The sequence below is a fragment of the Gouania willdenowi genome, chromosome 12, assembly GCF_900634775.1.
Source record: "Gouania willdenowi chromosome 12, fGouWil2.1, whole genome shotgun sequence".
Taxonomy (NCBI): Eukaryota; Metazoa; Chordata; class Actinopteri; order Blenniiformes; family Gobiesocidae; genus Gouania; species Gouania willdenowi.
Window position 1 is genome coordinate 14,507,920 of NC_041055.1, and position 17,964 is coordinate 14,525,883.

The following is a 17,964-nucleotide window of genomic DNA, read 5'->3' on the forward strand; positions in this document are numbered from 1 at the left end:
AGAAGTGGGGGAAATCTAAAATTGGAGGATGGGTTCCAGAGTCTGTGCTGTCCCCAGTAGAGGAACCAAGTGATGAATATGTAGACCCTATGGATGAGCTTCAATGTCTAGTTGAAACTGTTTCTGAATATCTTGCTGAAAAGGAGGAGGAGATAAGCAAGTATGGCTCCCTTCCTAAATCTACCAAATCCAGGTTGTCTTCCCTAGGTAGTAATAGAACTGATTCTTTTGGAGAAGACCAGAATAGCTCATCAAAGGATCCCAAATCAGGTCCTGCTTCTGATCAAGGTATTTCAGGGGTAAAAAACGCAGTCAGCTCATTGTTTACTTCCATCACTGACAAAGTCGGAGGAGGTACCAAACAGCATGCCCTATCTTCACAAGCACCATCTGCACAACCATCACATTCTGGGCTGACAAAACTACTGTCATTTATTCCAAAATCAAATAGCTCAGCCCCTATTGCTGTTGTGTCCCCAGTGGAAACTTCTCCTGAATGCTCCTTCAATTCATTGCCTTCTTCTCAATCATGCAATGATAAAACAAGATGTCATATTCAAGAAGCTAACATTGCAAAAAAAGATCAGACTCAAGCTACTACAAATGTACACAATATAGCATCTAAATCCGAAAGTGCTCCAGGAAACTCAGTCTTTGGGAAACTAAATCCTTTGAAGCTTTTTTCAACAGGCAACAATGAACAATCAGCAGAATTTAACCCAGTATCAGATGTCACAAATCCTCAAAGTCATTGGGTTCATAAAACGGATGAAACATATATTCAACAAGGTACACAGTCAAATACAGCTGTAGAGGGTAGAAAAAATGATCAAACAAGTTTGTTTCAAGAAAAACCTTTGAAACAAAGCTTGAGTAAAAATTTATATCAGACACAAGAGGGGCCTATTTATAAAGACATTAATTTGCCTGTTTCAGGACCAGAAATGATGACTAGCAAAACACAGACCGGAAACACTGGATTTTTTAGCCCTTTTCGGAAATCATTAACATCCCTTATTACACCTACTACTCCAAGTCCTCCTAAAGGGGTTACATCTGTAGCAGTATACCCAGTTTTCAGAACCACGGATTCCCCACAACCAGAACAACCAGTGGATGATCTGTCATCGAGTAGTAAAATCAAATTGCCTTTTCATTCATCTGAAAATATCTCTGTTCAACAACAGCCGAAATCTGAAGGAGGAATGCTTTCTGGGTTGTTCAAGTTCTCCTCTACTGGAAATATTAGTGCCTCAGTAAAAACAGAGAATGTCCCCCAAATATATCAAAGTTCATCTTTAACACACTCCAGCACCTTTACACAGCAGTCTTCTATGTCCCAAGAAACCACAGAGAAAGGATGGTTTTCCAGCATATTTAACCCTGGTACTGCTCCTACTACTTCAAATCCGAGTATAAGCCATGATCAGCAGTCACAAAGCAGTAAAGGACCACCTGGCCAAATCACATCAAGTCAGAAACCTGAAATTCTTGATCATCCCGAATCACAAAGTTTTCTATCTGGTATTTTTAAAGGAAGGTCAGCTGATGACATTTCTCAAATAGGTTCTAATCAATCCAATCAAGGAGGGTTGCTCTCTGGTATTCTAAAGCTCGGAACTACCACTGACACATCAAGCCGCTCACAACAACAACAGATTTCACAACAGGTTTCTCCCAAGTATGAACCGCCTAATACTGAATACCCATCACAATTTTCCCATCACTCTGCACACCAGCAGCTTTCAAGTGAAACTCAGCCAACTCACATCCAGCAAAGAGGGATGTCTGGCCTGCCAAAACATGGGTCAACAGAGACTATTTCAAGAAATCAGCCACTTCATCAACATAACAATGTTCACCATGATCAACACATTATCAATCAAAGTACTTCAAGCTTGAACAGAGCTCCAAGTCAGCAAAAAGTCCAAAAGGCTGCACCCAAATCAGGCTTTATTCGACAACAGACTGTTCCACTTCAGCAACTACCCTCCCAACAAGGAGGTCTTTTATCAAGTCTTTTTAAATTTGCTTCAGCAGACAATGTAAATGCACAAACTCAACCCTCAGTTCAGCAGTGCAGAACCCCCCCTAGTAGATCTAGCCATGAGCAAAACATACCTCCAAATGATTTAGTTTCTGATCAAAAGTCAGTGCAAACTTGCCGAACACAAAATCCCAAATCAAGCCACCTTCTCTCTGGACTATTTAAATCCTCTTCAGATGTAACATCTCAACAACAGATGACAAAAAATGTTCATGAGACTGAGCTACAAATGAAAGTGCCACCTAGCCTAAATGAATCGACACAACAGGAAAAGGTGAATCAGTCTGGGGTACTCTCAGGGTTATTTAACAAATTCACCAAACAAACTGAAATCACTGAAACACGTTATCAGACATCAGTGAGAGATAAATCACAAGTACAATTAGAAACAATGAAGGTCTCTCAGCAAGAACAGGCATATAGCAATTTTACAAAGCCTTCATATAAACATACAGAGAAGGTGATTACAAATCAACTTACTACTCAACAAGGATTATTATCTGCACTGTTAAACAAAAATGTAACAGAGGCACAGAATAATAAAAAAGAGCTGATATGTCACAGTGCTGAACAACATACAACTTTATCAAAGTTCAAAGACATACACACAGGTGAATTCAAAAGACGCTCTATGGAAATTGAAAGTGACAGCACACACACAGTTACACAGGGGGCTCTCAATCATGGTCCCAGTCGACATGCAGTAATTACTGCTCCTGTGTCGATTGATACTGAAAGTTTAGACTTGCGAACATCTGCTACTTTTGCAAGAACTCTTCAAAGTCAGGCAACATACTCCTCATTTAGCACAGGTAATTTGTCACAGTCATACAGTTCTGGGGCATTGCGTTCAGTTAACCAAATGGCTTATAGTACTGGGAATATCCATTCCCTTTTTCGGAACTGTGAAACTTCTTCAGTGATGATCAGGCCGTATATTAGTGGAAGCAGTCCCTCTCTTTCTGGAGCTTCAAGTACAAATCAATCTCCTTATGCTGTAAGTCCCTCCTACGATGAAAACCAGTGGATTCAGGAGAGTGCCATTTGGCAGCAGTTTCAAAATGAATCACTTCTATACCAATTCCAAGGGGACGATCAAGGCTATACACAAAATTGTGCAAGCACAACTTCACCAGCATCTTCTCTTCAACTTAGCTCCTTAAATCTCAATAATGAAATTTCCAATACAGAAAGTCATGGTACTGTGTCTCATCAAGAACAAATTAGTCATTTTCAGCTTGAAGAACAGAGAAGTGATGATCAATATCCTAAAAGGAGGTTATGGAGCAGCTATGAAGATTTGGGAAATATAGTATTTTCATCTCATCAGGAAGGTGTGTTAAATCTGACAACTAAACCAAGTGATACAAACCTTGGAAGATGCAATTCAGTTAATAATACCAGCACTTACAGTTTGAACGGTGTTTCATATCATGAGGGCTATTATGAGGAAACTGCACCAAGCTTGTCATATTCTGCAAACTGGCATTGTGGAATGAATAATGCAGGCCTTCAAAGTTCTCACAAGAGTCATTTCAATTTCAATAGACCATTAGATTCAAACCATTCTAATGGTATTAATACAGAGACTGATGAATCATTTTTCCTTGAAGATAGCGAATGGTACCAGCAGTGGCTCATTCTTTTGGAGCAAGGAATGTGGTGGCCAGCAGAAGATGGTGACTGTGGTTACTTTGTGTACACAGATCATGAATACATATATGCTTTGCTTACTGATGCGGCAGGTACATATGTATATGCCTGTGCCCCTGAAGACGAATCCTGGGGAGATGAGAATAAATTGGAGAGTCATCCGAGTGCTTGGCTGTTCAATGAAATGGTTTTACTTTGTGGCTTTAAAATTCCACTTTACAATGAAGATGAGCTTTTATGGCTTCCAGGTCAAGATCAAAGTGACTCCCAACTTCTCAATGCTCCACTTGACTTGTCTGCTGCCTATAGAAAAGGAAATCAGATAATGAACCTAAATCTTGAGCAGTTCTCTCAAATGTTTGAGAACTCTTTTTTGTCACAGAGTCAACAAGGATTTGACTTGACATCTTACAGATTAAACAAAGTAAGATTAGATCAAAGACACCCCATCAATATCTATGATGGTGTAATTGACCTGTCATGTTCTAATAAAGGTCCTAATGGCCCAAATTGGAACAACCATGAAACTAAGACATTTCTTGCTCAAAAGGTTGCAGTTTCTTTAAACTCAAGTCCAGTTGTAAATTCTAATCAACACGTTCTTTACAACTGTTACCATCCTAGCCAGAGGCGACGTTCATCAACTGCTGTAACTGTTAGACATGTCGATGATATTTCAGAAGAAGAATGGAAAAAAAGAGTGTTTCCAGGAGACGAACAGCCAAATCGGCAAACTAATAAAATCTCTACCCTAATATCATCTTTTGTTAACAAAACCTCACAAATTGAATCAAAGAAAACTAGTGATCAAGAATCGTGCAAACAATCTAAAAATGTTCTTACATCAGGATTCCAAAGTTTAAAGGCTAAGATTGTCAAGGATCAATCATCTGTTCCTGTAGGTCTACAGGAAGAAATGAAACAACAAAATCAAATGCCAGCCTCCCCACAGAGAAGAATTTTACCTACAGTGCCCACAACTCAAATACGTGAACCTTCAAAACAAAACTCACAAAAGCCGAGACTTTTAAGGCAGACTACTTTGGTTCAGCAAGCAGCCCCCCCAACAATATCAAATATACCAGTACCAAAAGAAGCTAATTGTAAACCAGTTGAACAAACTGCAGATTGTAAACCTGTGCATAAACCAGTGGAGATATCATCCGAACAACCTCAGACTGGATTCATTAACTTTTTTAAATCTGCTGTAGGAATGGAGGAAATAAAAGCTGATTCCCAGAAAATTCCTCAGGCATCTCCCAGTCAAGAAGTTAAAGCAAGCAGCACTGAAACATTAACTAGCAGCAGCTCGGCAAATAAAGAAACTTCTGGAGTTTTGAATATCTTTGGATCAATTGGTGGCCTATTTAGCACAGAGACCGCTCCTCAAAAACAGCCAATGAAATCAAGTGTTACAGAGGGTTCATTGACATCAGCAGTTAAATCCCAGAATTTACAAAGACAAAAAAGTATTGGCAAAAGTGCAATGCCTTTTCCATCACCGAGTCAACCCTTAAAAGAAAGTACATCAAAAAATTCTTCCCCTAATGTTATGGGAGGTAACCTGCCAAACCAGTCAGCCACTGTGCCACAAGTTGGACAAATAAAACAAGAAGCAGAAAATAGGCCATCTGGTGGACTGTTTGGATTTTCCATTGGGGAAATACTTACAGGGTCATCAGCAGCAGCCCAGTGTCACAAATCACAATCGCCAAACACAACCAAACCACCAGAGGAGGAATCCCTTAGTAAAAGTATATTGTCATTGTTTACCCCTCCAAGCAATCAGCAGACACATTCCCCAAATTCAACGGGAAAACCTCAACAAGATACACCTGGCAAAAAAATACTTTCAAAGCTTGAAGGATCAGCCCCTCCTTCTCAACTTTCTGATCAAACAAAGCTCCCTTTTAATCAGCAGGGCACAGTACCACAAAAAGAGGCTCCATCTACAGGATTCTTTTCAATGTTTGGTGGCACCAGCAACCAAAAGAATCAAGCTGAAACTGGCTCCTTTCTTGGGGGAATTTTGCCAAATTCATCAGAAACTCCAATAAAAGGAGTCTTTTCAGCATTTAGTGCACCTGATCCCCTGCAAACTCAACCAACAACAAAACCAGCTCAGACACAATCACATCAAGGAGAATGGCAAACCCATTCAAAACCACAAGAAAAACCTCAGCCTCAAGAACAGACTGTTTCCTCTGTGCTTGGAGGTGTATTTAGTGGCTTTTCTGCTTCAAGTGAAAGTCCTGGAAAATCTTTACTTTCTATGTTTAGTGGACCCAGTGCTCCACAAACAACAGGAGTAAGTGATGTGTCGTCTTCATTTGGATCATTGTCCCTTAAAATATTCGCATCGCCACAAAAAAACAGTTCACCCTCTTTTTCTCCTACAACCAATGAGACACAGATCAAACAGGTTCAACAACGTACCTTTCAGAAATCATCTGGTACAGCCGGCAATGTACACGAAGCAGAAGCTACAAGGGAATTGTCTAATGAACTTTCAGAGACTACCAACAATAGTATCTCATCTGATGGTGTACCAGACACACCATCAGATGCAATTATTGCTTCCACCACAGACAAGAATACAGAGGCCACAGAGATAAAAGGCACTGATATTGCATCAAAAGAAATTGATTTGAAATGCGACGCCGTGCTTAAGCAAACAATAACAGAAAATGTACCTTGTAATTATCCTCAATCTCCGGAGCCACCTGGATTGTTATCCAAAATTAGTGGGGCGACTGCGTCTATTTCTGATAGTTCAGGAAAAACTTTGCTTTCATTATTTTCTCATCCAACCACAGAGTCGTTCCCCAGTCAGTCTGGCTCTTCCACAACAGGTTCTGATCCTGAAACTAATGGACAGAAAGAACCATCTGGCAAGAGTGTATTCTCAGTTTTTGGAGGCTCAGTCCCTCAATCCTCTGCACAAACTGGACCATCTTTTTTAGGGGCAGTGTTTGGAGGATCTTCATCACAAACTCCAGCTTCTCAAACGGGAGGTATACTAGGTGGTTTATTTGGAGGGTCTACGCCACAAACCTCTTCACCAACTGGATCAACAAAACCCCAGGGCTCTGTTCCTCAGACAGGAACGACATTGTTAGGAGGGCTATTTGGATCTGCTTTCAAACCTACTGGATCTTCAAATGGAATTTTTGGAGGGTCCACTTCAACAGCAACCCCTCAGAGTAGTGGGTCTTTTGGGGGATTATTTGGCGGGGCAGCTTCCCAGACCTCAACACCAGAAAATCAGACCTCCATATTGGGTGGGATTTTGGGAGGTACTTCACAGGCTCCAGTGGCACAAACTTTTGCTTCTGTTCAAGGTGGATTATTACCTGAAACTTGTTCTACTAATAATGTGCCTGGCAAAATTTTGCATTCAGTAATTGGATCATCTTCACCGGTAACATCCTCTATAACAGCTGCACCAACATTAAACGATGACACAAAAACCACAACAGCTGCTCCTAGCAAGCCTGGAGCAGGTGTAACCATTGTACCAAAACCAATTGAAGATAATAAACAATTTGAAACTGGAACTGTAACAGAGCAAATTGACACTAGTACCCAAAGTAAAGGAGAAATGTTGCAATCCTCTGAATGTACAATTGAGGCTCATGAACCAAGTTTGTCAAGAACTGATGAAATACCTGCAGAGGAGGTTAGTTCCCAGGAAAGTATCAAACCAACAGCATTAGTTGAAGGAGTTACGCCTAAAAGTTTTGCAATAAATGATCCAACACAACTACTTGAAGGAAATTATCAAGTTACAACACCCCATAAATTAGACTCCACTCATTCAGCGAAACCTTTGGAACCAGCACAGCAAAAACCTCCAATTTTGGAGAAATCTGCTGCTGACTCAGCTGCAGATGCAGTTACAGGCTTCATGACTTCCCTGTTTAAACCTTCTGGGTCCACTTCTGAGAGTTTTCAGGGACAACAGAAGACCTCACTATTTGGGCTTGCTGGAGCCACATCCCAAACTGCTACTGGTCTGAGTGGGCCCTCTCTATTAGGAGGTCTTTTAGGACGATCCAATGCTCAAACACCCTCTTCCCAGCCAGGAGAATCCTTGTTGGGAGGGTTTCTTAAATCACCTGGTACTCAATCTGGTGCTTCCACAACTGGAGGCTCAATCTTGGGTGGAATGTTTGCAGGAGGATCTGCTCCTAAATCAGCAGGCACCCAAAGTGGTGGATCATTACTGGGTGGGATTTTTGGAGGTGCAGGAGCAACATCAATGTTTGGGGGATCTGCTGAGGCACAGACTGGATCATCAATTCTTGGTGGCCTAGGTGGATCTTTACTTGGGGGTATGGGAGCATCCCCAAAATCACCTGAAACTGTACTGGCCAAACCCAAAACACCTGATACAGCTCAACATCTACCAAATAAAAATGAAATGGTGTCGCCAAAAGCAGAAATATTTGGCTCTGATACTGGTACAAATAAATTAGAGGAACTTTCCTTCCGAGTCATTGAGCAAGCAAAATCTGTTGTCCCAGCAGACATTGTTGCGATGTCACTTCAGCCAGAATCTCTGGACATAGCTGTTACTAGTGGATCGATGGAAACTACAAGTGACATTGCTGATTTAGTAGACATGAAAATTAAGGAACATTCACCCATTAAAGCTGCAGTGATACAAGAGACACCCCTGATTATTAAAGGAGACTCAGAAATGAAAGAAATTGACAAATCAGTGGTAATTGATTTGCCAAAAACAAACACTGACAGAGCTTCTTCATCTGAACAGCTACAAAACACTGCAGTTCCTCCTCAAACAAAATCTTTGTTTGGATTTCTATCAACTCCAAGTGATACAGGAAATCATTTTGGTTCCCTCTTTGCAACATCAACACCTTCCATAGCACCTCAAACAGAAGGAGCTAGTGGTCTATTTTCAGGACTAAAAAGTCTTTCTGGTGGCCTCTTTCAAGATGGAAACACTAGTGACAAAAAATCTGAGAATGTTTCTTCAATATTTGGAACAAAAATAAATGTCCCTTGGCAAATGGACCCTTTCACACCAAAAACTGCTCCAGTTATTATATCTCAGCCTCAAACAAACAACCAAACAGCCAGTTATCAAATACATACCAAGCAGATGGTTACAACAGAGGCACAAAAAACGGATCTGGTAGGTTTAAGAAATTACATAGAAAACCCTCAGATTTGTCTATCCACCCCTGAAGTAGATCCTTCAGTATCCCTCACCCCAAAGGAGAAGGAAAGTCTTTTAGAAACGGAGCCCTCTGCTGGTGCTACCTCTGGATTGCAGCTGGACAACCAGTCCAAGATGGATCATTTGAATGCTAAAAGGCTAGTAAAAACATAATAAATGGTAAACCCTTGCACCATTTATGATGCATTACCTATTTCTAAAAAAAATATTTCTTGTCCAGCTCCAGGGTCCAGTCTCCATAGCTTAACATGCTACTGGGTGTTTGTGTTTGATGTGAGACATTTGGATAAACCCTTTCTATACTTTTCTTTAACAGAGATTTGCATAGTCTCTGCAATTGGTTTCATTGCATTCACCTTTTTTTTTAACATTTACCATCGCAATCCGTTCTGGAAATTTTACATAATCTTCTTTTCAGTCATTGAATATAAGTTTATTTGCATTTCACATTTTTATGCAAGGTTATTAATATTCAAAAGCATTATTGTAGAAACTTTCAAGTAACTTTTAAGGTTTATAAAAAAAGTATTTGTGTAGTCATTAGAATAAAGTTTATTTAATTTCTGTCATATTTCAAACAAACATATTACATTCAAGATGGTTTTTAGCGAAAAAAAAAGTGGTGTGTGTTTATATTGTAGTATCTTTAGAGAAATTATCAATAAACAGATTTGAATAAAATCCTCAATTGTGTAGATGAGAGGGAATTGTTTTCATTTAAATCTCTGACGTTAAATTGAAGAAATACAATTTCAACATTCCCCTCTTATCTACGTTTTTATAATGAAATAGAAAAGTACAGGTTAGTAGTTGTTGGTTTTTACCCATTTCTGATGTAGATTTTCTTTGCACACTCCTTTCTCCACATTGTAGCCCAGCGGACAGTAGTCGCTTTGGATCATCGGGAAACTTGAGCCAGATCAGCTCCCAGCTTAGTGAGACTGGCCATGAGAGCACTGGTGGGACAGAACTGGAGGAGTCATTCCACTCCTATCACAGCACTGGTTTACACCCTTCCACTAATGGGCAGCTACGCACTAATGGACATCCTTCCACTAACGGACACTTGACACCCAATGAGCAGAAAAGGCAGAAACTGTCATCTGAGGCAGAACAGGGCTTGAAAAGTGACATACCAATAGAGCAACAATTCTCCAAACTGCCAAGGTACAAATTATTAATAAAAATATTTTATTTAAGACACAAAAAACCCTAATAATTGTATCACTCATTGGTTTTCTTCTGTAAATGTTTATCTTGTGCAGATTCCTTGATGATGGACCACCTTTACCTTTTACACTATCCAGAGTTCGATGGTTGAAGGCCATTAACAAAGTCCAACTTCAACTGCGAGAGGTAGGCAGCTCTTTCACGATGGTTTCAGTGTTGTTTTTCATGTATTTTCCTATGCATACACAAGCTAACACTGGTTGAGTCAAACCTCCCTGCATGCATAAGCAAATGCTTTAGAATAACTAGGCTTTTTCTGACAAAAAGCATCTCAGAGAAGTTCAGTTGTAGGCTGTGGTAATTATCTTGCTGCAAAAGGGTTGTATTGTTGCTCATCTTTAATACAAATGTGCATCATGCATTACAAGTCATCAGGCTACCTTTGTTTCTGTTTAAGTTGCATACTCTCTTTGCATGTCTACAGTGGCTAATTGTATCTGTTTATTTAGAACTCTAATTGAATGGTTCAAGTATACACGGCGCTCTGTTGATTTAGGCCTGTCACTCACCGCTTTGGAAAGCCATAATTTGCAATAATGGATGGTTCACACATTGCAGTCCCTATAATGTTCTACCGGTCATTAGGACTGTTGTGGATTATGCTGCCAGAGAAATGCATTAGAAAATACTATATGAAAAAGTGTAGTTATTTTCAAAGTAGTCATACTTAGTTTAAACCGGTATATGTGATTGTCTCTTGGACGGGATGAGACTGAAATGAAATTCCGTTGCTCTGTAACATGTGCAATGACAAATAAAGTTGACTTTTATTCTCATTCTATACAGTAACATTGTGTTGTGAAATCTCATATAGTTGGAATTATTTTATTTTATTTTATTTTTTTTTTCTCCTTTTGTCTACATACAGGTTAACAAAATGTGTATTGCAATCTTTTGGCGACAGCTATGCCTGTTTTATTCTTGCAAAAAATAAAATGCATTTATTATATTGCTTAGTTTTGTGTGACTATCACCAGCCCTCCCTAAGGAAGGATAAATGAAACATTATCAGAGGGAAAAGTATTTCAAGGGAGGGCTGTGTTACGCCCTAGTGAGGGTAAAAAAACAAGGGAAAGGGAGTTAACGGGAACATTAAAAGGAAGGATGAGAGTGAAGCTACTTTAACAAAGCTGGAATTTCATCCTCATACTTGTATGTAATGACCCGCAACTATAAGGGGATTTTAACATCAACAAGATTCGGTGCACTTAAATTGGACCACGGTGTTTTATTTTGTTGTTGTTTTTTTTTTTTTCCAGGCATACTTTATTAAGATTGATGCATTATTATGGAAGACCAAAAGAGTCATAATGAAATAAATAAAAACATTATTTTGAAATAAACACCATTTTGATAAATAACAGACAAATATATAATATGGCCATTAAATTGTTAAATAAGGTAATATTATTATGAAATACGTTTTATTATTATTAAATGTCTTTTTATTTCATAATGTCGTTTTCCACAATGGCCTTTTTAGGGTTAGGGTTAAGGTGTTTGTTTTCGACGCTGAGGGTCCGTGTTCCACCCACAGGCAATGAAAAACATGGCGGACATGTATATTTTAATAGCAAATTGCCGTATTTCAAGAGAGATTCTGGCTTTAGAAATGTTTTGATGACATTTCTAGTGAGAAATGAACCCTTAAAATTCATAGTATCCATTCGGTTTATGTAAATGATCTGTAGTTTTTTCGTTACAACGTACATTCTTCCGTGGTTATTAAGACAACCTTTGACGCCAAAAAGCTGCAAGCCTAAAGCAGGTAAATATCCATTCAGTAATGTTATAATTCTCTTGTTAAAACCTTTACTGTTTTCATCTCCTAACCGTGGTTGGGGGACACAAAGGAGGTCCTTACTCTTCGGAGCTGAATGTAGCTCCGCCTCCGGTGTTAAATCCTAAAAGTGGAACAGTGCAGAAACAACAGGCTGTGTTGGTGTTGCAGAACTGTACTTTATGAACTACCTGCACTGTAAACATAAACCTAGCTACCTGTCACACACATCTGCTCCACTGACACACACACACACACGTGCGCATCGGCCACACGCATGCACCTGCTCCGTCACTCAAAATGAATACATTCAAGCTAGACACATCTCACTGCACTTTTCTTGCTTTATTTTTTATTATTAATAATACTTTTATTTATATTCCCTCCCGTTGCTATGACCGATGTCCAGGAAAACTAATCGATCTTAAAGGATGAAGCCGAGGTCCAACCCACTAGCTTTGATTGACAGACCGAAGTCATTCTGCTGAAAAACGACATTATGAAATAAAAAGGCCATTGTGGAAAAGGACATTATGAAATAAAAAAAAGACCATTGTGGAAATAGATATTTAAGAATATGAAAACGTATTTCATAATAATATTACCTTATTTAACAATTTAATGGCCATATTATATATTTGTTTATTTATCAAAATGGTATTTATTTCAAAATGTTGTTTTTATTTATTTAATTATGACTCTTTTGGGCTTCCAAAGTGCAAAGAAACTTTCTGAGACCTTAAAGAAGGTTGTTAAGGTTTGGATGTTTTTTAGATACTACTCCAGTGTTCTGATGTATAGCGCAACATGCTGGCTAATTGTTGCTTTGCCTGATGCATATTAGGCAGTTCCTTTTGAAAAAGCGTTTAGTGCTGACAGCTAAGGTAAAAGCTGAAACTGGAGTGCACTAATTGAAATTTCAACATAGTGTGTGTTCTAGGACAGGGATTCTCAACTCGTCTCACCCTGGGACCCCAAATTTGCACGGCCATTAAAGCGCGACCCACTTTTTTTTTTTTAGAATTCAACCAACCAAATTTAGTTTTTCAAAAATAGCTGTTGAAAACACACGTATATAATATTTTTTAAAGCATAAATCTATATATTTTCCTGTGCAACATGCATTTCACAACATGCCTGTCAAAAGAATAGTTTCTTTCAATATAAAAGACAAGACCAGTATGAGACACATTAAGTATTTATTTATTTTTGACCAGCTGTTCGCGACCCACCTAGTATAGGTCCGTGACCCACTTTTGGGTCCCGACCCACCAGTTGAGAATCGCTGTTCTAGGACACATACGAAAAGTGTCTGTACTATTTGAATAGTAAATGTGTATGCTCAGAGGAAACCTCAAGAATACAGGTAGAAATATATGTATATTTACCGTATGTTGGTGATCTTCAATATCCAGGAAATGTAGTAGCCTACACTGGAGAATCCTGATTAAATACAGTAAGCTTATTCATTAATATAGAAAATGTAGTCTCTGACTTCTGCGTTTTTAAATATTATTTGATTAATAAAAAGCGATTTAGAATAACATTAGAGTCAGTGACCTCAGCATGAATGCATGTGTGCTCTTTAGCCAGTTTAAAACTTTCAAAGGTTATGTGTATTCTTATACCCTAACTGGTCTCTATCCCCTTTATTGTTGTAGCAACAAAAGGTGAAGCACAGATGGCATTTGTGTGTTGTTATTAAAACCATTTGATTTACATTACTTGCTCCAGGACACTTGGAAGTAATTAATTAGAATTAGTTATGAAATAATCAAACATAATGTCAATAACTGTCATCATGGGATTGCTAAATTAAATGTGACGCGCCATGGCAAAACCAGGAACAAGTCGGCATGAGAGAACCTGAGAAAAAGCTTTAAGGAGACATTATGCATTTAAATCCTTCCTTTTTACATATAAATCATATAGTTGTGGTCTATATAAAGCAGAACTGCAATGCTTGGGTCTGAATTCCTCATTATTATAGCTCCACAGGCCCCTTTTCTGATGTGCTTCTGAGAGCAACTCGTTTTGGTGCGGTCTCTTTAAATGCAAATGAGACACTTCATGCCCTGCCCCCTCTCCAGGTTGCAGAGGTGACACTCGGTTCAACTCCACCCTGTTCGGCCATTTTTGTAGTTTGATAGAAGAGATGATTATCTAGCGGCGCAGAAACTTTTTATTCACACATTATTTACAAAATGTCAACAACGGAAGACTTGTCCATCCAGCCTTACATGTTCGAGCCAGAGTCTGACCCGGCGGAGGGAGGTGAAAATGAAGCGAACACACAGTGCTAACATATGAAGACGGTGCAACTGCTAATGCTAACAAAACAATGACAGGGACGTCTTATCATCACACTTTTTAGCGTTATTTACAGCTTACCGAAGCTCTGTTTGTCGTCTCCAAAGATAGAAGGAATTGAACCCTCAATCAGACAAAGTCTTTCAGCAAATCCTTCTTTATACTGGTGGAGGTTGCTGAAGCAGTCATCCTTGAAGTGCTTCGCACACACAAAATGACCTTACCCACAGATGTGGGTACATTTCCATAAAAAATAAAACTCAACCAGGCACTTCGAAAAGGTTCTGATGCTGGGAGATGGTGTAATGAAGCGTGTGGGTTACTACATCCAACAACCGAACATTTTGATTTCTCCTCTCGTAACTTCGGCATCCTTGAGCTGGGACTACAAAATAAAAGCGAGAAATAAAAATGGCGGATTGCTCGAAGTGTTGGGCCTGGAGTCGATGTCCTAATTTGGCAGTTCCGCTGCAAATACTGTGATGTAATAGTTCAAAAAACGTAATAGAGAATAGAAAAATCGAAACAGATTGCAAAATATGACCAAAACAGAATATAAAGATATCAACGGAGCACCTGTAGAGACTAATTTGAACTTTTCTGTAGTTCTAAACACTCTAAATATACAACAAAAGGCATTTAAAGGCTAAAAAAGTGGATTTAGCATGATATGTCCCTTTTAATGCAAATGAGCAGCCTTTGTTTCTGCTCCCTACTCCTGCTGCTCTGAGGTGACAAAAACTTTGAGGACCATTTTCTTCCCTCTGTACTTTAGAGTGACAACATTCAACTTCTTTAAATATTGTTTGATTTATATGTGTGTGTGACGCCATTGGAAAGATTAGAATTCACACTTTCAGAATCTGTAAATAACTGAAAACGCCCCCTGGGCGAAAAGTACCAGTATCTGCTTTTCTCATGGCATGTAACAAATGATGCCAATGTCCTTTTCCCCTGTGCTCATTTACAGCCAAAGTGGTAAAAACCCTTTGAGGTGTACTGGTAGCTATAATTAAAATTAGATCATGGTATTGGTCTCAAATTATAATTTTGTCAAAGATATTAATAAATGTTTACTGGCAGATGTAGAATCGCAGAGTAAAAGAATGAAGGGTACTAAAAGCTGTTGGTGTCTTAGCAACAGATTAGTTTTGCGCTGGAATACATTGCTAGGGGAGAGAGAGAGCGAGAGAGAGAGAGTAAATGAAGTATGCAAACAGGGAGGGAGGGAGTCGGAATGACTATTTACAAGCTTGAATTGAAAGGATCGAGGTCTGCTTGTCCGGTTGCTCCACAGGTAGAAATGATGGATTCAGTTTTTTAGTTTACCTTTGCATTTAAAAGATAATACCCTTGTTTGATAAAAGAGTAAAGACAACTCTTTCCTATTGAGAAACACTCCATTTGGACTTTTCCAATCTTTTGAAATGATATCCACAGTTTTCTTGTTTTTTTCCCCCATAAGGTAAGAATCATTTTTTATTAACTATAATCTTAATTCTGACTTGGTGAAAATTAGGGACTACATTTTATGATGCATGAAGCTAGTGGGTAAAAATGAGCTGTTTTATGTTCATCTATTTCTTGAAAATGTTTGTTTATCTTGATACACTATTAAAAGGGACTGCACAAAGCTTTGAAACTATTTACTGTACACCTGAATGCAGGTGTACGGTAAATATGGGTGGAAAGGTACGAACAGATATTGCAGTAAATTACTGAGATTCATTAGGCATCTTATGAATCCAGGTCACATGTAAAGAATCAGAGCTTACTTTTAAAAAGCTATATTTTAGATTTATTTTGCTGCTGTCAAGTAAATGTAAAGTATTTTCAATGTAAAAATTTCACCTTGTGTGTTGTAATAACATTAACACATTTTAAGTTACTTGTCAGTTACTTCTGTAGTGTGTGAATTGTAAGTGATTGGTCAAAGCTACCAGTGCATGCAGCTGGAATGGGTGTGGAAGAATGACATGGCCTCGAAGGAGAGAATTGACCTGTCATTTAATTACCAAGCTGTCTTCCCAAACCCCCTAATTACAGAGAACTGAGCAGCTGCACACTGTTCATGCTGCCACTCTCTCAGAGAAGAGGTCAGCTCCAGTGTCTTTCCAGCATCTGTGCTGTACAGTGGTGTGATAGCCTCAGATAGAGGTGTGGGATTTCAGAATAAACCAATCTGCCTTATGGACTAAAAACAATAAAAGCAGCCTGCATTTACAGTGACAGAATTTGTGCTTTTTTTCTTTTGCATTTGTTTCTCACACTAAACTATGAATTCATTGGATTTTTTTCCCCCATAGTTAATGTAGAGAATGACAGTGAAATTATATTCCTGAGTGTTTTTTTCATTTTTAATTGTTTAATTCAATTAGTGCACTTCAGTAACACAATAGATAAGAGGGAAAATGCATTTTACGCTTCAGTATGTGAACAGCTTAAATTTAATTTTCAGTCCTGTTTAATGTGTTCTTTCTCGTGTGCAATTTAAGATGCTTTGTGCATACTAAGGAGGTGTCACTTCAGCTGAGGTTTGTCTGGAACAGTGGACGATGAATGCCCCATCTTAGCGATGTTTCCCACAGAACATGGCAAAAAAGATGAACCAAACAAACCAAAGCTACTTTTGGTCTCACCCAAAGGGGAAGATCTGCAGGGGACAAAAACTAACTACAATGCTGGGCATAACATCTGCAGAAAGCAGGTGAAGAGTGTGCAGAGGCCGGAAAACAAAGCCGTTTATGGCCTATTATCAAACCAGGCAAACAGTATCCAAACTGACCTCACCCTGCTGGACAGAATGTCTGGTCACCAAGAAGAAGGTGTTGCCAATGATAGAAAGCCCCAGCTTGTTGAAGAGGTCCTAAATGATAAAGTAAACAAGAAAGGAGAAAATGAGGAAGGTGACTCGAGCAATATAGTGGAAGATATTTTAGAAGAGCTGAAAGGCATCAACAAGATCCAGGAAGAAATTTCTGACTTAAAGGAATATCTATCATCTGTAAGAGGCTCCGTTGATGAAGTATCATGTTGTGTAGATGCAGTGCTTACTGAGATAGGGGAGTTATGCTCCGGGGCAGCAGCCTCTTCTCACCCTAGTTTTGTTTCTCAAATGCGACACACTAGACAAGGAAGCCTTGGCCGACAAAATGCTGTCACATCTCTTTATGAAAAGGACCAGAGACCAATGGAAGCTTACAAAGATTATGAAAAAGATGCAGCCTGTATTCTATCTTACCAATCACCCAAACATGAAAAATCTGATCAGAACACTCTCAGTGTATCCAAGCAAATGCATCGAGCAAGCTCAAAACAACGTTCCTGCATGCACATGCTTACTAATGTACATCCTGATGTTTGCAACATGGAGCCTCATTGGGTTCATAACTGCCAAAACACTAGTTCATTGCATCAAAGCCATAAAGAAGCAAACTTTGTTTCCAATGGCGCTATGTACGACCGGTGGCCTCCCTCTGTTAACATGCAACATTGTGAAAGAGGAGATGGCGGCTGGAGTGAGGAGGATATCCATTTTTGCCCCAACAGTGGAGAAGAGCTAACTATCTATCCAGGGGTTTGGAAAAGGTGCACTACTGGGGAAACACAAAGTAGCACACCAGGCCATTCTTCACACACTAGCTCTGAGCACCTCTCATTGCTGTTTGGACAACATCACAACAGTCCTCCAAGTTCCTTCAGTATGGTAAATTGGAGGTCAATCGAACCACAAGCTGA

At 39.1% G+C, this 17,964-nt stretch overlaps 1 protein-coding gene across 2 annotated transcripts in view; it reads left to right on the plus strand.

Moving 5' to 3' along the window:
- Positions 1-17,964, plus strand: part of unc13bb (unc-13 homolog Bb (C. elegans)) — a 91,548-nt gene that overhangs the window by 39,151 nt on the left and 34,433 nt on the right. For both annotated transcript variants that reach the window (XM_028463654.1, XM_028463655.1), the window contains exons 9-10: positions 9,780-10,073; positions 10,172-10,262. In XM_028463654.1, coding sequence (XP_028319455.1) covers positions 9,780-10,073; positions 10,172-10,262 — 385 coding nt within the window. The remainder of the gene's footprint in view (positions 1-9,779; positions 10,074-10,171; positions 10,263-17,964) is intronic.